The sequence below is a fragment of the Thalassophryne amazonica genome, chromosome 21 (assembly GCF_902500255.1).
Source record: "Thalassophryne amazonica chromosome 21, fThaAma1.1, whole genome shotgun sequence".
NCBI lineage: Eukaryota > Metazoa > Chordata > Actinopteri > Batrachoidiformes > Batrachoididae > Thalassophryne > Thalassophryne amazonica.
In genome coordinates, this window is record NC_047123.1 from 11,049,161 (window position 1) to 11,068,318 (window position 19,158).

Consider the following 19,158-nt stretch of genomic DNA (forward strand, 5'->3'; position numbering starts at 1 on the left):
TATATATATATATATATATATATATATATATATATATATATATATATATAAAACCCCTGGCAAAAATTATGGAATCACCGGCCTCGGAGGATGTTTCATTCAGTTGTTTAATTTTGTAGAAAAAAAGCAGATCACAGACATGACACAAAACTAAAGTCATTTCAAATGCCGGCAAATACCGAGCCGAGCATTAACTCAGTAATTGCTAAGTTGAAATAACTTTTAAAAAAAATCTATGCAAATTGTTACATATTTTTTTCTTGTTGAGACAGCAGTAACGTTTTTAAGGTGTACAATGTAAATTTTGTCAAATATCTGTCACATGGAGTGCACAAGCCAGTGTATATCTGAGTACCAGTCCCAAGTCCAGATAACATCTAGGGGTTGCATCAGGAAGGGCATCCAGGATAAAATATTCCAAACCAAACAGTCATGTCACAAAATAAATTTTCATGCCTGATCAGCGGAGGGCTAAGTTAATGACCGATGCCGCTACTCCTGCACAGCAGGGTGGAGGGAGTACTTTGAGGAGATGATGAGTATTTAAAATGATGGAGAGAGACTGGATAATGTAGAGTGCCTTAATTGAAAGAGTGGCGACATGACGAGTTGAAAAAAAAAACGGTCATGTGACTTGTGGTCCCATCTTGGGTTGAAAATAACATTTGCTGTTAATCTGTCTGCATGGAAATCCAGCTATTTTATTTATTTATTCACTGAAAATGATGGGTTGTTGTGCATTTGGATGCACAAATAGACAGAACAAGGGCTTCAAGATGTAAAGATTCCCTTCTGATCTGAACAAAAAAAAAAAAAAAAATTGGGAAAATAAAGTCAGCTGTGTGGGATAGAAGCTGACTTCATTGTCACAGTTTTGAGAAGTAAATTTATTGTTCAATCCCATGTACAGTAAAACTCACCTAAACCATCATTGTGTAAAATTTGCATTCACCGGACAAAAAAAAGTCCAATGTTTTTGTATTGTTTTCCAGTAATAAACACAATATATAACGAATTTTGTATTACGGATTTTTTGTTCACAATCGGATAAAATGTCCCGTCCAATTGCATTTCCATTAAAAACCCCGAGCAGTCTGGACCTGCACAGTAACAGAGGTACAAATTAAAGTTCAGCTCTGACACTCACCAATTTGAGGAAAGTGGTGTCGGAGTCATTTCTGTTATTAAAAAGTCCGGCCATTTATTTTTTGTATTTTTTAGTTCATTTTTTGCAATATCCATGCCGAGCAGGAGAGGAAATTTGAACCCGAGAGCCGGAAGGAAATTTGCAGGAAACTTTGCTCAGACTCGTACCCGCAGCCTGGACGTGCACCTGTTAAATCAGACACAAAAGGCTGTGATTTGACACTGTTCTGCTTTCACTGCTATCATCATATTTTACTAGTTTTTGCAGTGTGCATGCTGATTACAAACATATCAGAAAAGTCCGCACATTTACAGGACAAAGTTGGTAGAAGAGGAAAATGTACAGCTTACCTTTGATTTGGAGGTGATGATTGTAGAAAGAAAAGCTTGTTGAGGGTCAAATTAGTCCCGAATAAAGTATAATCCAGAGGTGGAGAATTTTAAAACTGTCGCACACGTCATTGCTGTGCAGCTGCATAAATCAGGCTTTAAATTAATTAAATAAGTCATCATAAATTGTCTGATGTCTGTCTTTGTCCTCTGCCTCCCTCTGGTGTCCTGCTGTTATTTTCCTAGTTGTTTGTTTCCTCCTACTACTTTAGTTCTTGTGATATGTGATTAGTTTTGTATTTGTGCCTTTCTTCCTGCGTCCCTCTGCAGCTGTTCCTTATTGTCCTAATTGCACTAAAGTTAATTTCATCCCTTTTGCTGTCTCCGGTGCCAGAATGTCTGTCCAATTTCCATGTTGTCCTTCTTACATCATTTCTCCATATTTGATTTGAAGTTGCTGACCTCTGTGACCTCCTCAGGTTTTCTGAGTTTAGCCTGATGTCATTGGACACCATCGCCTGTTTTGATTGTTGACCGTGTTTGGACTCTTTGCGTCATTTCCTGGTTAGTTTCTTGGCTCTTTGCCTCTCGGACACCTCTGTCATTTGACAGATCTCCCAGAAATGACAGTGGGCTGATCTCTCAGGTCTGATTAAAGAATTCTGTTAGAATATATCCTGCCGGTTTTCTGTGTTGGAGTCACTTCTGAACTCAAATCATTGCAGTAACCTCAGGATAGCGTTGCTGCTGTTTGCAGATGATGCAGCTTTGATGTTTTTTTCTTCGAGTGACCATTTGAAATGCCCAAGATAAGCATTGGCACCTCCCATTCTAGTTCCATCGTACTCTGACTCAAACTAACGGATTGCTCAATTCAGGTTGGGAGGAAGTTACTTCTCTAAGTGAAGTTGTTGTGGGATCTTGTTTATGAGAGAGGTGCAGGGTGCTCAGTAATGCCGGTGTGGTTTCAGACTGTTGTGGTGAATAGTCAGCCAAGTCAAAAGGAAAAGGTCTCAATTTTACATTCAGGCTACATTCCATTTTTTAAGTGTGGTCAGGATCTCTGAGTAGTGACCAAAAGGATGAGACTGTGGTTCCAAGCAGCTGACATTAATTTCCTTTGCTGTGTGGCGGGGATTCCCTTCACAACAGGGTGAAGAGTTCTGACGCTCAGAAGGAGCTCATAGTAGAACTGTTTTTCCATACTATGCCTCCATCTGGAAATTTTTCAGGCATCTGGTAGGAATCCCAAGGTACATCCAATCTGGCTTGGAAATGTCTTGTGATTCCCCCCAAATACCTGGAAGATGAGTCTGTGAAGATGAACATATGGGTTATTTGCTGCCACCATGACCCGCCCCCAGATATATGAAGGAAAACAGATGGTTGGATGGATGACAATAACACTTTCATCTATTGAATGTTGTATTTGTTATGTTTTCTTGTCCTTCAGCACAATGTGGATAGATGCCCTGCAAAGGAAAAGCAGAGGAGGATACATTGGTTCTCCAGACACTGACCAGGGGACTGGCAGAACTACAGCCGTGTTCTGACCACAAATCAAATCCGAGATGAGCAGTGCGCCACAGACTTTACGTTACCTCCAAAGTGGTGTTGCCGCAGCACTCCAGAGAATTGCCGTGTCCACAGAGGTGTACTATGACCTCACCCAGCAGGTGACCTTATGCAGTAACATTTGACACTGTAATACGCAAGTTTAGTACAAACAGTATGTCTTGTATGCTTCCAAATTTGTTACATGCAGGTGATGAACCTACAAATGCAGCTTGATAATGTAACGTCTTTCATGGATGAACATGAGGAGAACATGCATGACCTTCAATACCATTCTAGGTAAGGGTTTGTTTACACTATGACTTAATGTGGCTGACGTGACCGATGTAGCAGATTCTCAAAAATCTCTGTGAAATGCCGGAGTAGGCTCACTCCAGGGGTCTAAATGTACTGCCTTCAACACGGGTTGACATAGCTCAGCAGAGGGCAATATTGTACTGGTGAAGCTTGACGTTTGGCAACAGTCCATGGACTTGCTATAGGACATAGTTCAGCTTTTGCCATTAGAGGGTGGGTACATTGGTAGTATGCTCCCAGAGCAGTAGCATAGATTGGCGCAACTGATCATTGACTCAAAGTATGAGATATTATGTAACGTAGCCTATATGAAATCAGTAGTTGCGATTTTGTCACTTGCTACTGGCGCATTGTCAATACATGTTCCTTCACATTTCTACTTATTCCTTAATGACAAGTTGATCCAGAAGAGGGGATGCATGCATTCAAGGCTGCAGCGTTGGCCAGCAGAGGGCGACAGAGGAAAACAGAACAGTAACGGCATACTAGCATTTTAGCATGGATGTCAAAGATTTTAAGCATGTTGAAAATTTTTCCTGGACCACAATGAACATCAGCATTGCCCAAGTGACGTCACCTTGCGATGTCACTTGGGCAATGCGGAGTCCAGCAGACCCGTGGTGTCTGGGGGACCTTGGCTCTGCTTGACATTAATCGGCTTTTCACTGTCCATCGGCAAACAACAGACTAATCAGAGTGTGAACTATGTTAATCATACAAAATAGAAAACATATACATCTTCAATCGTGACTTAAAACTCTCAACAGAGTCTGACTGCCTCACTAACACAGGGAGAGGATTCCACAGGACCAGGGCACGATCAGAGAAGGCTGTATTTCCCACAGACTTTTTATTCACCCTAAGGACACAAAGTAAGGCTACGTCCTGTGAACGCAAAGCCCGGGCCGGTACGTAGAGTTTAAGTTGATCAGCCAAATAGGACGGTGTCAGTCCATGACGTTTTATAGGCCAGTAGCAGGACCTTAAAATCTGATCTTGCAGAGACAGGAAGCCAGTGGAGAGACACCAAAATGGGAGTAATGTGGTCAAACTTTCTGCTTCATGTCAAAAGTGTGGCAGCAGCATTTTGAACCAATTGAAGACCCCTGATTCTGGACTGCGGCAACCCAGAAAATAAAACATTGCAATAATCCAATCTAGAAGAGACAAATGCATGAATCGTGGTCTAAGCAACAGCCATAGACAGGATGGACAAATCTTCGCTATATTTCGCAGATGGAAGAAGCAAATCCTTGTATATCTCTAATGTGAATTCAAAAGACAATGTAGGATCAAAAACTACCCCAGGTTCTCATCTTTCCATATGATGTATGACACACGAACCCAGGCCCATCGCCAGCTGGTCAAAGTGATACCGATGTCTCGCTGGACAAGAACCATCATTTCAGTCTTATCAGAAAGTAAGTAAGTAGGAAGTTGTACTAGACATCCAGCTTCTTACTGATGGAAGGCATCTTCTAAGGATTTTATTTGAGTGAGTTACAGCGTTATTGACATGTACAATTGAGTATGATCAGCATAGCAATGAAAGGGCAATCCCAAAACACAGCAGTATATGCCCAAAAGGTGCTATATAAAGGAGAAAAGCAGGGGGCCTAAAACAGATCCCTGTGAACCCAATGTCATGTCATTAATATTAGAGGTAGTGTTATTGTATAAAACACAGTGAGAACGACTGGACACGTATGACATCAGACACGCAAGGGCACTTCCAGCAATCCCAAGTGATTCTCCAGCCTATCGAGTAAATTGATGATCCACGGTATCAAACGCAAGCATGAATGGCATGAAAATGTGCATTATCATATCACAGTTGTACACACATACATGAACACACAGTCCATGTTCTTTCCAGAATTACAACTCATCATCTCCATTGTAATGATCTTTAATCATTCTGGTATCAGGTATTACGAGAATCGGACAGGTGAACGTTTCTCTGCCATGGAAGGTCGTCTAAACTCCATCGAGATGGAGATAGACACCATCTCCTCAAGCATCAACGCCACAGTGAGCCATGTCCAGAGCATGTACAGGTACATCAACATGGAGAGTTCATCATGCCAGAGTCGCCTGGGCAGACACACCGAAGATCTACAGGTGGTAACTGCAAAGAACCTTAACAACCTGTGTGCACATTAATAACAAGAGATGCTGTTGACATTTTCCCTTGTGGGTGTGAATGTGATACAATCTTGTTGTGTTATATCAATAAACCACTCTGTAGATCACATTCATGGCCAACTATGAGCTAGAAACGCTAGTTTGTCATGGTTACAGACTTTAACCTTCTGGGATGGATCTTTGCCAAAGTGGGCATGGGACATAAGGGTTGTCCATCCTTCGATCCACCCATCCATGCATTCATCCATTTTCAATACCGCTTACTCCAATGGTCATGGGGGCCAGAGCCTATCCCAGCAGTTATAGGGCATGAGGTACAACCTGAAGAGGACGTGTCTGTCATAGGGCCACATATAGACAGACAAATGCATTCACACCCACACACATACTTAAGGTCAATTTAAAGTCTCCAATCCACCTAACCTGCATGTCTTTGGAAGTGATGGGTGGGAAAGTGATCCCATGACCTTCTTGCTGTGAGGCAACAGTGCTAACCACTAATTCACCATGCTGCAGAAGGAGTTTGGAGATGCAAAATTTTATTCTGATGCCTTTGTTTGACAAATGGATTGGCTTGGACAACCTCAGCAGATTGCTTATTCAAAGCAGGTCCACCTAGGTGCAGGCCACTGGTAGACTCAAGGTATGCTGGAGGGATTATGTTTCCTGGCTGGCTTAGGAACACCTCAGGATCCCCCAGGAAGAGTTAGAGGATTTGGCTGAAGATGGGTTGTGTTGGGTGAGCTGCTTGGTCTGCTGCCATTATGTCCTGAATCTGGATAAGGATCTGGATCTGGAATATAGACCTGCCATATTTTATGTTGGTTTATCAGCTATGTCTGTATACAGTCAAAAGGCATTTGGTACTGCAAGGACTTAGCTGCTCATGAAAAATAAGCTAGAAGAACCATTTGCATTGGAGTTGGCGGTGGTGGACAGCCTGTATTCATTCTTCTTTGTTCTTTGTGTTTCTGTTCTTCTTGGTTCTTTCTTTCTTCTATTTATCCTGACATGGACTCTGCAGGACTTGAACAACACAGTCTTGTTACTCCTCCACTTAGCAGACACGCTGAGGCAGCAGAACATGTTGCTGAATGTCCGACTAGATGTTGATGTCAGGAACCTGTCTATGGTGATGGAAGAAATGAAATTAGTGGACATTCATCATACTCAGCTCATAAAGAACTTCACTATAGTAAAAGGTATGTGCATAAATAGAAAAAAAACTTGATGAATAGTTAATGTTTTGTATTTGTTGTCTCACTGCCTACTGTCAACAGGGGCTCCTGGACCACCGGGGCCAAAAGGGAATCGTGGTGAGGCTGGTTCAAGAGGCCCTGTTGGTCTATCAGGAAGCAAAGGTGACCGAGGTCTTGTTGGAATCCGTGGATTGTCTGGGGAGAAAGGTGCTATTGGGCCCAAGGGACCACCTGGTGAAACAGGCCCTACCGGTTCCAGAGGTGGAATTGGTTTCAAAGGAGCCAAAGGGTCACTTGGACAGCCAGGTCCACGTGGTGAGAGGGGTGAGAAAGGAGACATGGGCCGCTCTGGTCAAGATGGCTTACCAGGATCAACGGGACCTCCAGGTGTCCAGGGCCATGAGGGACTACCAGGCATCATTGGCCCACCAGGGCCTAAGGGAAAACCAGGGCCAGCAGGGCCACCTGGTCCACCAGGAACTCCTGGTCCTCCAGGCCTCCCATATCCTCATGACAGAATCAAAATTCAGCAGCCTTCCCAAACCGTGACACCTGCCAGTGGCTCCAAAAGGCAGTAGACCGAGGTGAGATGGGTCTGGTACCAAAGCTTTAGAGTTACTGTTCAATCGTACCTGAAGGAAGCCATCACCCACATTGACCTGGATATAATCAGCTAAGAAACATTCTGAATGTTTCTTTTGGCTTCATGAGGAAATGAAGAACTTTTATAGAATAAATCTGAGACAGAGACGGGGCAAGTATTCCTCTGATGAGTGTCATAATGATAAATATGATGATGATAAATGTTGAAAGCAGAACTTTGCTCACAGACTGTTCTCTTTATTATTCACTGACGGCTGCAAGTACGCAGGTCAGCAAAGGGCTGTGTTTTGATCAGACATCTGAACATCATAGTGACTTTACTCTTGACACTAAGTGTACAATGCTTTGTCGCTCAAGATGTACCCAAGCGGGGTTTAAACGATGTACCTTTGAATGTGATCAGCAATGATTTTGTATCTTGAAAATTAAACAAAAGTCCACTGTTTTCAGCTCGGGGTCCAGCTTAAGGTATTACTTCTGCGCCTTTGCACCTCTGCGTGTTATAGGGATTTTCGCGATGCACTGAGGCTATGAGAATACGCTTGTCCAGCAATTTGCATGGGTTGAATTACAAATTTATACCAGATTTCAAACCTCTTACTCAACAATGAAATGAAAATTCTGACATATTTTTGTGTTTTCTATTGAACACAGCTGAATGTAGTGTCAGTGAGGAATGTCTGCAGTTGAGGTTGATGTCTGAGGCCATCAAAACCTCACAGGGTCGAGTCAACTGGGGGGTTGTCCCAGAATTAGATTAAGAGTTGTGTTTTTGAGAACAATGGACTATTTGACAGAGTGTATCTACACTCCATGGAAACAGATGGGAAAAAAATCCCTCCTGCTTAATACAATTAGGATTATTCAATGACAAGTCAAGAGTTAAAAGGTCCAGAGTTCCTTTGTTGTATATCCTTCACACATTGATGAACAATGGCACTTTATTGGTTCTTAAAGAGATGTTATTGTTCAAATGGAAACTACAACTCAAACTCCAAGTTTTCAACACCAAGGTTCTGTTTCAGCTTTGAAACAGGTTCCAAAAAGGGTCGCCCCAGTACAGTACAGCTCATGAATCAATCCTTCGACTCCTGAAACTTCAAATCGCCCGTATTCAATTCTGATCCACAACCTTTGATCCTGAGGACACTGAATGTTCCACTTTTGCCCCGATCACTGATCTTTGGATCCTCCATTTCGGAGTGTTAAAAGACAAGTTGGGACATGCCTATCTCGGCTTTCAGTGCTTACCAGTCGAGTGAGTATAAGAGAAATTGTGGAGAGCTGGGCATGTTCCAACTTGTCCCCTGGCACTCCGAAACGGAGGTGTTCCTTTGTCTCGCTTCATCAGCGAATTGGTCGTGACGCGCGAAGCCTCCGCACGGCTTTCCATGACAAAATCTCTTGTTAAAAGTGAAATCTGCTGGAAAATGGCTGATGTCCAGCTCTTGTAATAACCAGAGAAATTGCACACGATGGTCCCGGCTCCACACAGCGATCCGTTTAGAAATGATGTGGTGGTTTCTGCCTCTCGATGGCGGCTCGGAGCGCGGCGCGCCGAGCGCCATTGTGGGCCATCCTTAAAGCTGTAGTAACACTCCTTATTCTCTGTGAAGCCTGAAGATTTTTCACCGAAAGCCAGATAAATTTTTCGAATGGTTTCCAGCTGCCTGTCTCTAACAGTTTCTGAAAAAATTCTGATGGAAAAAAAGCCCAAATCATTCCACCATTTCCTCACAATGAAACAACGAAGAGAGGGGTGGACCAGTGCTCACTCAAAGCCTGCCCACAGGTGAATGACGCAACCGACAGGCATGGAAAAACTCACGCACGCGCACGAAGGTTCAAGCTTGGCTGACGTAAAAACATATGAATCAAATCCATATAGTTTTTGAAAGAAATAAAAAGGTACAATACTTTTCTCACAGACCTCGTACTGGCCGATATTATTGGCCAATCAATATATATTTATCTTTATCGCTGAACTGAGATGATGATGATGATGATAATTCACCTTTTACCCTGCTCATCAAGCTTTGATCTGATTACCGCTGTTTGTTCCTAATCACTGAGGTTTAATCACAATAGCTGCCATTAATCCTGATTACTATTTACTTTGATCTTGCAATCAGGATCCTGATCTGACCCTGCCTTTGATCTTTGAATCTCCTGATTATAGCATAAGTGGAATTGAAGTTAATTGATCAGGATCAAAGTAAACAGGATTACCAAAGATTAAAAAAAACATCCACCTCATCTTCTGGATCTGCAGCAAAATTTAGTGGCTTCAGTGGACATGAGTGGATGGCACCACTGCATGCTCTCTGCCTGACCTGACCTGACCTGTTCTTCCTTGACCTCAGGCCAAACTGCCCACCAAATCTTATTGAAGTTTGTTCCTGCCTCGTTGAGGATCCTGAGGCCAATCAAATTAAACATGCCAATGGCAACCAAAACATCACTGAAAAAAAAAGAGAATAGTTGGACCAACTTAAAAAGTGTTACAATTGGTAAAATCTGAATGAATTAAGTTGTTTGAACTTAGAGCTGATCTAACTTGCTAACTTAAGTTCAAACAACTTAATTCATTCAAGTTTTACCAGTTGCAATGCTATTTTAAGTTGGTTCTTTTTTCAGTGACAGATAGATATCCTTGGAGGTGGAAACTTGGATTTGTGTTTCTGTAAAACTCCTTGAACAATTATGCAGCATCCCTTTAAAGTATTTTACTTTTTAAAATGTGGTATTTCAGAGCAGGTACTCTGAAGATGTTTAGCATCCAGCAGATGCAGAATCAAATAATTCAGTCATTTTCAATCGAATGCTGTGATGCCATTAATTTGAAGAAAAATCTTCTGCCTTTATTTTTTTAAGAGATGCTAACAGCTTTCTGGAATCTCAGAGTTCAACATGTGTCAATGATAGGTGAGTCATAAAACTTATGAAACATAAATGTACATTTAAAAATTACAGTTAATAAATGATCGCAGTGCTTAATGGCACAATATGACATTGTTCAGACTAATCTCTTTTAAGAGGATTTACACCAGCAGAAGCACAGAACATAAAAAGGCTTTATATTGAAGGAAACATCCTATTTTTGTAAACCTGAGTGGTGTTATGAAATGCGACTGGCTTGCATCAAACTTCAATAAATGCTTTTAACAGTTGTCACCGACTGTACTTTCAAAGCGTAGTACTGTTGTTTAAAGAAACCCAGTGGTTGTCATTAATTCAAAAACATGTCTCTACCCCTCATGTTACCTTTTTCAGATTTGATGCCTCTGACTGTTACTGTTACTATGTTTTACCCAACATATATCATCTACTATGATCGATAGGGTCGGCTAAAAAGGTCTGTGTCCACTGTGATTATTTCAAGAACAAGCAAGATATTGAAGTGAAACTGGTACGACAGTAATCCTTGACTTGTTGTTGACCATCGCGACACCAAACCATTTTAAGCTGCAGTTTCGGGGATGTGAACAACTGCCTTTGACATAACACATGTAGTTGGTTAAAAAAAAAGGCGATGTACATGGACGTGCATTTGAAAAAAACCCAGTGTTACTGAATTCCGCATGTGCACCCGTTGATATTCGTCAACAAATGAGTGTTGTCTATGGCGACACCCCTGTGGATGTCAGTACACTCTGGAGATGTTTGTTTGTCAACTCTGACTGATACATGGACAATGCAAAAGCTGGACGATGCTCGTCCACACAAGTCAACAAACACAGGATGCATTGCAGAGGCGCAAATATCACCACACCTCCCATACAATCCGGATCTCATACCTTACAGTTTTTAATTTTTTCCCAAAGCTGAAAAACTCCTAAAGGGGTACCATCACACTAATGATGAGGAGGTACAAGCAGCTGTACATCGCTGCTGGCGAGCGAAGACACCTAATCTCTTCACTGATGGCATTCAAAAACTTGTCAGAAGTTGGCTTTCGATGACTTCATGAACTTGGCCATCAGAAGTGTGTCTGCATGACATGAAAGTGGGATCCAAAAACTTGTCAGAAGTTGGCTTTCAATGACTTCATGAACTTGGCCATCAGAAGTGTATCTGCATGTCTTGAAAGTGTCAAACTTGGAGAGACATTCACTTATTTCTGAAATGTCCTCAGCATTTCAGGTGAAAACACACCTGGAAAGATCTTATGGAGTTGTACAGTCCCTGAACAGTGGTGTGTGGTAATGCCGACACTGATCCAGGAGAACAAAGGTTTTTCAGGTCCTGGTGCTTTCTGTTTTTGTATATAATTGTGAGGCTTGGATGCTCACCAGTGGAACCTCAGGTGACGACTGAATGCATTCGGTCCCAGGTCTTTTTGGAAGATCATAGGGTACCTTTGGAATGACTTTGTGTCAACTGAGTGGTTACTCATGGAGACTCAGATCAAGACTATCACTTGCATAATGAGGGAATGTCAACTACATTTTGGCCATGTGACATGTTCACTATTAACCTCTTAAACCCTAGAGTCCCTAAATTTGGGGACTTGCCCTGTTTTGGAACATTTGAACACTCATAACTAACCAGTGCTGACATCAACATACACTTATTATATGAGGGTAGGCTGAAAAGTTCTACGGTTCACTATGATGCAGTTAATGCATTAACTGTATCACAGTGAACCGTAGAACTTTTCAGCCTACCCTCGTACATCAAAGCATCAAGCGAAGTCTCCTCTACAAAGGTATCCACTTCAATCACATATCAGCTAACCACAGCTGAAATGCCATGCAAATAAAGACATAAATCGGAATTCATCTTTTGGGGAAAAAAACTCATTTACCCCTGCCAAGTATTATTTACTTTCAATTTTTTTGCATCCACAACATCCCCTAGGACCTGTCTTTTAGCTGATCCAAACTTTTGCATTTTTGACCTTGTACAACCCCTGGCAAAAATTATGGAATCACCGGCCTCAGAGGATGTTCATTCTGTTGTTTAATTTTGTATAAAAAAAGCAGATCACAGACATGACACAAAACTAAAGTCATTTCAAATGGCAACTTTCTGGCTTTAAGAAACACTATAAGAAATCAAGAAAAAAATATTATGGCAGTCAGTAACGGTTACTTTTTTAGACCAAGCAGAGGAAAAAAATATGGAATCATTCAATTCTGAGGAAAAAATTATGGAGTCACCCTGTAAATTTTCATCCCCAAAACTAACACCTGCATCAAATCAGATCTGCTCATTGACATTGACCCTATGTGTCTTTTTGCAAGGAATGTTTTCGCAGTTTTTGCTCTATGGCAAGATGCATTGTCATCTTGAAAAATGATTTCATCATCCCCAAACATCCTTTCAATTGTCCAAAATATCAATGTAAACTTGTGCATTTATTGATGATGTAATGACAGCCATCTCCCCAGTGCCTTTACCTGACATGCAGCCCATATCATCAATGACTGTGGAAATGTACATGTTCTCTTCAGGCAGTCATCTTTATAAATCTCATTGGAACGGCACCAAACAAAAGTTCCAGCATCATCACCTTGCCCAATGCAGATTCGAGATTCATCACTGAATATGACTTTCATCCAGTCATCCACAGTCCACGATTGCTTTTCCTTAGCCATTGTAACCTTGTTTTTTTCTGTTTAGGTGTTAATGATGGCTTTCGTTTAGCTTTTCTGTATGTAATCCCATTTCCTTAGGCGGTTTCTTACAGTTCGGTCACAGACGTTGACTCCAGTTTCCTCCCATTCGTTCCTCATTTGTTTTGTTGTGCATTTTTTGATTTTTGAGACATATTGCTTAAGTTTTCTGTCGACGCTTGATGTCTTCCTTGGTCTACCAGTATGTTTGCCTTTAACAACCTTCTCATGTTGTTTGTATTTGGTCCAGAGTTTAGACACAGCTGACTGTGAACAACCAACATCTTTTGCAACATTGTGTGATGATTTACCCTCTTTTAAGAGTTTGATAATCCTCTCCTTTGTTTCAATTGACATCTCTTGTGTTGGAGCCATGATTCATGTCAGTCCACTTGGTGCAACAGCTCTCCAAGGTGTGATCACTCCTTTTTAGATGCAGACTAACAAGCAGATTTGATTTGATACAGGTGTTAGTTTTGGGGATGAAAATTTACAGGGTGATTCCATAATTTTTTCCTCAGAATTGAGTGATTCCATATTTTTTTCCTCTGCTTGGTCTAAAAAAGTAACCGTTACTGACTGCCACAATCTTTTTTCTTGATTTCTTATAGTGTTTCTTAAATCCAGAAAGATGCCATTTGAAATGACTTTAGTTTTGTGTCATGTCTGTGATCTGCTTTTTTTCTACAAAATTAAACAACTGAATGAACATCCTCCGAGGCCGGTGATTCCATAATTTTTGCCAGGGGTTGTACAAGCTGAGAAATAAATCATAATGTATGGGTATGTGATTTTGGTGAAACAGGCTCTAGGGCTTAAGGGGTTAATTATCTGGCTTGGAGGTCCTCAGCACTGTGAGGTCTTCAGCAATTGGAAAGGCCAAGAAGATGCTCTCACTTCATCTGAATACCGTATACCACAGACGGCAACATTGAGAACTGGATTGGACTGGTCGTAGTGCCTGGGCGGTGCTTTCCTGGACCCCTGGGCATTTCCATGTTTTCCACCCATCAGATGATTGCATGATTCAGTAGAGTAGGTAGCTCAGTGAGACAGGTACTTGGACAACCAATAAGAGACCTAAGTTGGATTCCTGGTCATTCTCCTTGTGTCCATGGAAAAGACACTTCTTCATTGAATCAGTTCACACAGCTGTAAATGGAAGCAGCCTTGGCTGGGGAAGTAACCTTTGTTGGACTGGTGTCCCATCCAGGGGGACTCATAAAACCTCATGAGCTTCACACTGCAGAATCCGGAGATAAGCCGGGCAAAACAAGAACATAACAGGGTTTACTTCTTGTCTCTTCTGCTCCTATTAAAAAACTTAAGGTTGGTTCCCGTTTTATCTACTTTTAATTTATGTAACCCTAACTGTAAAATGAGCCTTTTTATGTCAATATTATGGATTAAAATTTTTTATTACATGTCCCATCTGGCTCGGAAAGGCTTTCAGATCCACCAGGAGGAGCTGAATGACACAGCTGTGGAACAGGTCATCTGAGATACATCAAACCAGCTACCACCATGACCCAGGGCAACAATAAATTATGATAATGAGTGCATCTATTTCAAAATACACTTCAGAAGTGGCATTAGCAATCTTATGAAAATGTACAGTGGAACAAACGCTATGCTGACTGTTTTAATCCCCTCAGTATTTTACAGCAATCTCATTTTTGTAGGATGTCAGGAACTAGGTTTTTCCAACAAAAACATACTTCAAGATTCCACCCAAATCCCTTTGCCCTGCAGACCCATGACTCTTAATTATAAGCACGGCATATTTGTACTAAATCACGCACACAGTTTTTCATTCAAAACCCTAAAGCAGTGGTAAGAAAACACTGCAGCTTTTGATCTACAAGGAAATACCTTTGATGGAATCAAGACTACATTTGAAGACATGGAACTAAAAAGTTTAAGAAATGTAAGAAATTCTTGACTTGGACACAAGTCGTTTCTCTTTTTCTCAACCAGACATGTGGTGACTGAAACCTCCTCCAGGTAATCCTCAACTATTCCATATGTGAAGCTACAGTAAATCTCTGGTCCTGTTGTTAAACTGCTTCAGTCTAGATTTGTGGGCCACAATATTCAGGATTTGATTAATTCTGCACCACGAATGGACTTTGGCGTGTTGAAATGAGAGTGAGAACTACTGTTCTGTCAGTTTGGAGCTAATCATAAATATTTTACCTTGCAAATGTAAGGTTAAAAATTGAAACGCGATGTGATGGCTGAACATAACTGTTCTGAAATGAGATGCAGACAACTGCTGGACTACATCATCTTCTGAAGGTGTGACCAGAAAGATGTCCTATCCAACAAGGCAATGATTGGCACAGACAATTGTTGGATGGATTATTGTCTGATCTGCTCCAAGATTCAGCTGAACATCTGTCCTAAGAGGAGGCCTAGACGCTACAAAACTGTCAAAAGGTTCAACATTGTCAAACTCAAAGACCCAGAAACAAAAGTAGAGTTTTAAGAGCGCCTGATGAAAGAACTCCCCATGAAGTACTCTATCCCTCTCCTATACATCGGGACAAGCTCAGAACAACAGGAAGCCTAGAAACCCTTGGACACCAGAAGAGAAAGTACCAGGATTGGTTTGATGAGAATGGCCAGGTCTTCCAATGACTTGTTGACTAAAAGTGAAAAGCTTTCCTCAACTTCCAGAAAGATATGTCCTCACAAGAGAAGCTCTCCCCTCAACTAAGGACAAACACCTCTTTGAAGAAAGGATGGCCTGAGCTTGGTCTTCAGACCAAAGATGACATACAGTAAGTGTTCGATGGAAAGAAAACTTCAACGCTAATCAAATCATTGAGAATTCGGAAGTGCTCAGCCATCTACCAAGACAAGACATCTTTGAAGAACTCAGCCGAACGCCAACTCTCAAAGAAACTCTCCTCACCCTTAAATGCATGAAAAACAACAAAGCGACATTCTCGCTGAGGTCTTTAAAGAAGAAGGTCCCTTACTCCAACATCAACTGCACCAACTCATCATCAAAATCTTTATTCAAGAAGAAATAACCATAGATCTGAATGACTCAATAGTTGTCACCACCTACAAGTGGTAAAGAGACAAGGGTGACTGTGGAAACTGTCTTGTGACCCGCTGGTTCTCTGCTTGGCTGCTTTTCGGAAGCAGCAGGTCCATAATTACTTCATTAACTCCTATCAAAGCCATTTAAGATGTCAATTGTGAGTCACTTTTGAGATGATTAAAGTCACTAATTGGGACTCTTGTCTTATTGCGTGCAAGGAACAAGAATCGTTCCACGCCGGAGTTTTACACTATGGTTCTCTGGCGTGAGCTGAACCCACTTCGCCGGTGCGTAAACTGAAGTTGTCCATCAGGTAAAGGAAATAATGATAATAACAATAACAATATCCTCTGTTTTGTGGGGGTAAGTGCACAGCTCCAAACGCTGCACGGCTCTCTGCCAAGTAAAGTTGGAAAGATAACTTCAAAGCAAATTTTAAGGTCAAATGTTGTTACTGCAAACATAAACTACAACCAACCAAAACTGTTTCTTTTCTTCCAAAATGAGACGTCCTCCGTTGTTTATGAATTACATTGATGTTGATGTATTCCATTAATATCTGAAAGGAAATTCTTTGGACAAAACCTACAGATTTTGTTTATTTCTATTTATGTCCAGAGATCTAGGATCCAGTGACCATGTACAGATTTTATTTATTATGTCCACCAAGGACATAACAAAATCATTGGCGTTTACAGTGGCTTGCAAAAGTATTCAGCCGCTTGGTATTTCATGCATTTTAATTTATTTATGACATTTCAAATACAAAAAGTAAATCAGGCTTCTCGATATAAAAATTTTGAAAATTATCTTCCTTAGACTCAAACTGAAAGCAAATCTCTACAACTTGATATAAATTAATTAAAATTATACCATGGTCAGTGAGAATTCCATGTCTAACTGGCATGCATTATTTTCGTATATACGCACACATAGTTCGGCGAGTTAAGTCACTGATATAATCACTCCGCTCTGGTCATCACCATAGCAACGTGCAAATCAGTTGTTGCAGATCAGCTGTGTTTTGACAGGTGAATGACAGAAATGCAATAAAACATGGATTTCCAAGTGAATTTTAATATTTGTGGCCAAAATAAAACGTTTTAGGAATGGAACGAGGAGGAGAGCAAACAAGAAGAACAGCAAAAGCAACAGCATAAAGATCATCGGACGAACTGGACAAGATTGAAGATGGGAAAGAAGAAGAGAACACAAAAAAGTTAACTTAACTATTTCTGTGTTAGCTCACTGTGTGGGACCATGGTATAAGCGGATTACACAACTCAAAGCCGTCCATTATACGTTTTGAATGCACTTCGTGGAGTAACATCACTCCGCTTTGCGTCGTGGTGTTTTAGACTCCGCATTGTGTATTCAAACCGTATAATGCACGGCTTCTCGTTGTTTAATCCTTACATATAAAAGCCAAGATGATGGGTTGCATAAGTAATGGGCCCCTTTGGTATAATACCTGTAAATAATCAGTTTAATTGCTAGTTTTCTTCAGACAAGTCAGGGGATGGATACATGAACATTTCCAAGTCACTGAATATGTCTGGAACTTTAGAGGAGGAGGGTTTTCTTTCACCAAAACATCAAATCTAGGCTTGCCTCTCAGATGTACCTTCTGGCAAATTGTAGCTGAACTTTCAGAACTGAACTTAATAAAACCCTCCTCTATACCACTTCATTGTGAAGCTGTATAACTGGGGATAGAAAATACAAAACTTGCACTGTGCACAATTTCTCCAATCACAGCCACAGAAGCCTGTAACTTCTTCTGGGTTGTCTGGGTGTCTTGGTGGCTTTCCTCACTCTTCTCCTTCTTGCACAGTCACTCAGTTTTTGAGAACTGTCTCCTTCCCACAGATTTACCACAGAGTGTCATACTGTGTGTATTTCTTCATAACTGATGTAAATAAAGTCCAGGACATATTCAGTGACTTGGAAATGTTCATGTATCCATCCCCTGACTTGTCTGAAGAAAACTAGCAATTAAACTGAATATTTACAGGTATTATACCAAAGGGGTTGATTACTTATGCAACCCATCATCTTGGCGTTTATATTTTTAATTAATTTATATCAAGATGTAGAGATTTACTTTCAGTTTGAGTCTAAGGAAGATAATTTTAGATTTTTTTATACTGAGAAGCCTGATCTACTTTTTGCATTTGAAATGGCATAAACAAATTAAAATGCATGAAATACCAAGACGCTGAATACTTTTGCAAGCCACTGTATTTATTTATTTATTTGAATGTCTGTCTGTCTGTCTGCCTTTTAGCAAGATTACGTCAAAACTACTGCACGGATTTTGAGAAAAGTTTCACCACAGACAGATATTACACCATCGAAGACTCCATTAAATTTTGGAGGTGATCCGGATCCGGATTGGTGGACGTCAGAAATCTCTGATTCCTCTTGTTTTTATTTATGTCTAGAGATCAAAGATCTCTGGACCAGTGACCAATTTCTTATTTATTTACTTTAAGACTCAATAAAATAAAATGTTGTTAATATAGTGAACCTGTAAAGACTATTTTTAGTACACAGAAAACTCACAAGAGGTATTGATAAGGGAATCGAAAAGTAATTTGATTGATATAAGCAGAATTGATAATATCGATAAAATCTTATCAATACCCATCCCTTGTCTTCACGTGGAGGAGAATAAGTCTTTCAATGCACTTCATGAATACAGAGGTCAGTGCGACTGATCTGTGGTCAATGAAGCAGATTATGGCTGAGTTCTTTGGGGCAGTGATGATGGTGGCTGCTTTGAGGTAGGATGAGATGATGACCTGCTTCAGAGAGATGTTGAAAATTTTTGTCAGGACTCCTGATAGCTCCTCAGCACAGACCTTCAATACTTTTCCAAGTACCCTATCTGGTCCAGGAGCTTTGTTGAGGTTTACAGCCTTCAATCTCACCTGATGTTGCTGCAGGTTAAGTGGGTGGAGTTTGGGGTGGCCATGGGGTCTGAATGGCAGAACAGGACCCTTTTGCCTCACAGCTGGTGAACAAATGGTTAAGCTCCTCTACCAGCGAGGCATCAGCACTGAGTGACTTCATCTTGTTGTCAGGATTAGGATTGTAATGTCTTGTGTGATGTTTTTCTGTTATTTTTCTACTTGGGTTTTGGCTTCACCACTTTCTCTTGTCTGTCACTTGGTGCTTGGTGGTGGGCGTT

The 19,158-nt window shown here is 40.9% G+C and overlaps 1 protein-coding gene and 1 long non-coding RNA gene across 2 annotated transcripts in view; one reads left to right on the plus strand and one right to left on the minus strand.

Annotated features, from left to right (window-relative positions):
• Positions 1-8,012, plus strand: part of scara3 (scavenger receptor class A, member 3) — a 71,810-nt gene extending 63,798 nt beyond the window's left edge. Inside the window, 8 exon segments of the mRNA XM_034162141.1 lie at positions 2,930-2,957; positions 2,959-2,997; positions 2,999-3,034; positions 3,036-3,152; positions 3,242-3,330; positions 5,277-5,469; positions 6,518-6,695; positions 6,774-8,012. Coding sequence (XP_034018032.1) covers positions 2,930-2,957; positions 2,959-2,997; positions 2,999-3,034; positions 3,036-3,152; positions 3,242-3,330; positions 5,277-5,469; positions 6,518-6,695; positions 6,774-7,270 — 1,177 coding nt within the window. The 3' untranslated portion in view covers positions 7,271-8,012.
• On the minus strand, positions 7,938-10,547 carry LOC117502993. Its single transcript, XR_004558448.1, has 2 exons — positions 9,607-10,547; positions 7,938-8,275 (listed from the first exon to the last, which is right to left on the minus strand). It is a non-coding gene; the product is annotated as an uncharacterized LOC117502993 (long non-coding RNA).
• Positions 10,548-19,158: the final 8,611 nt, after the last annotated feature.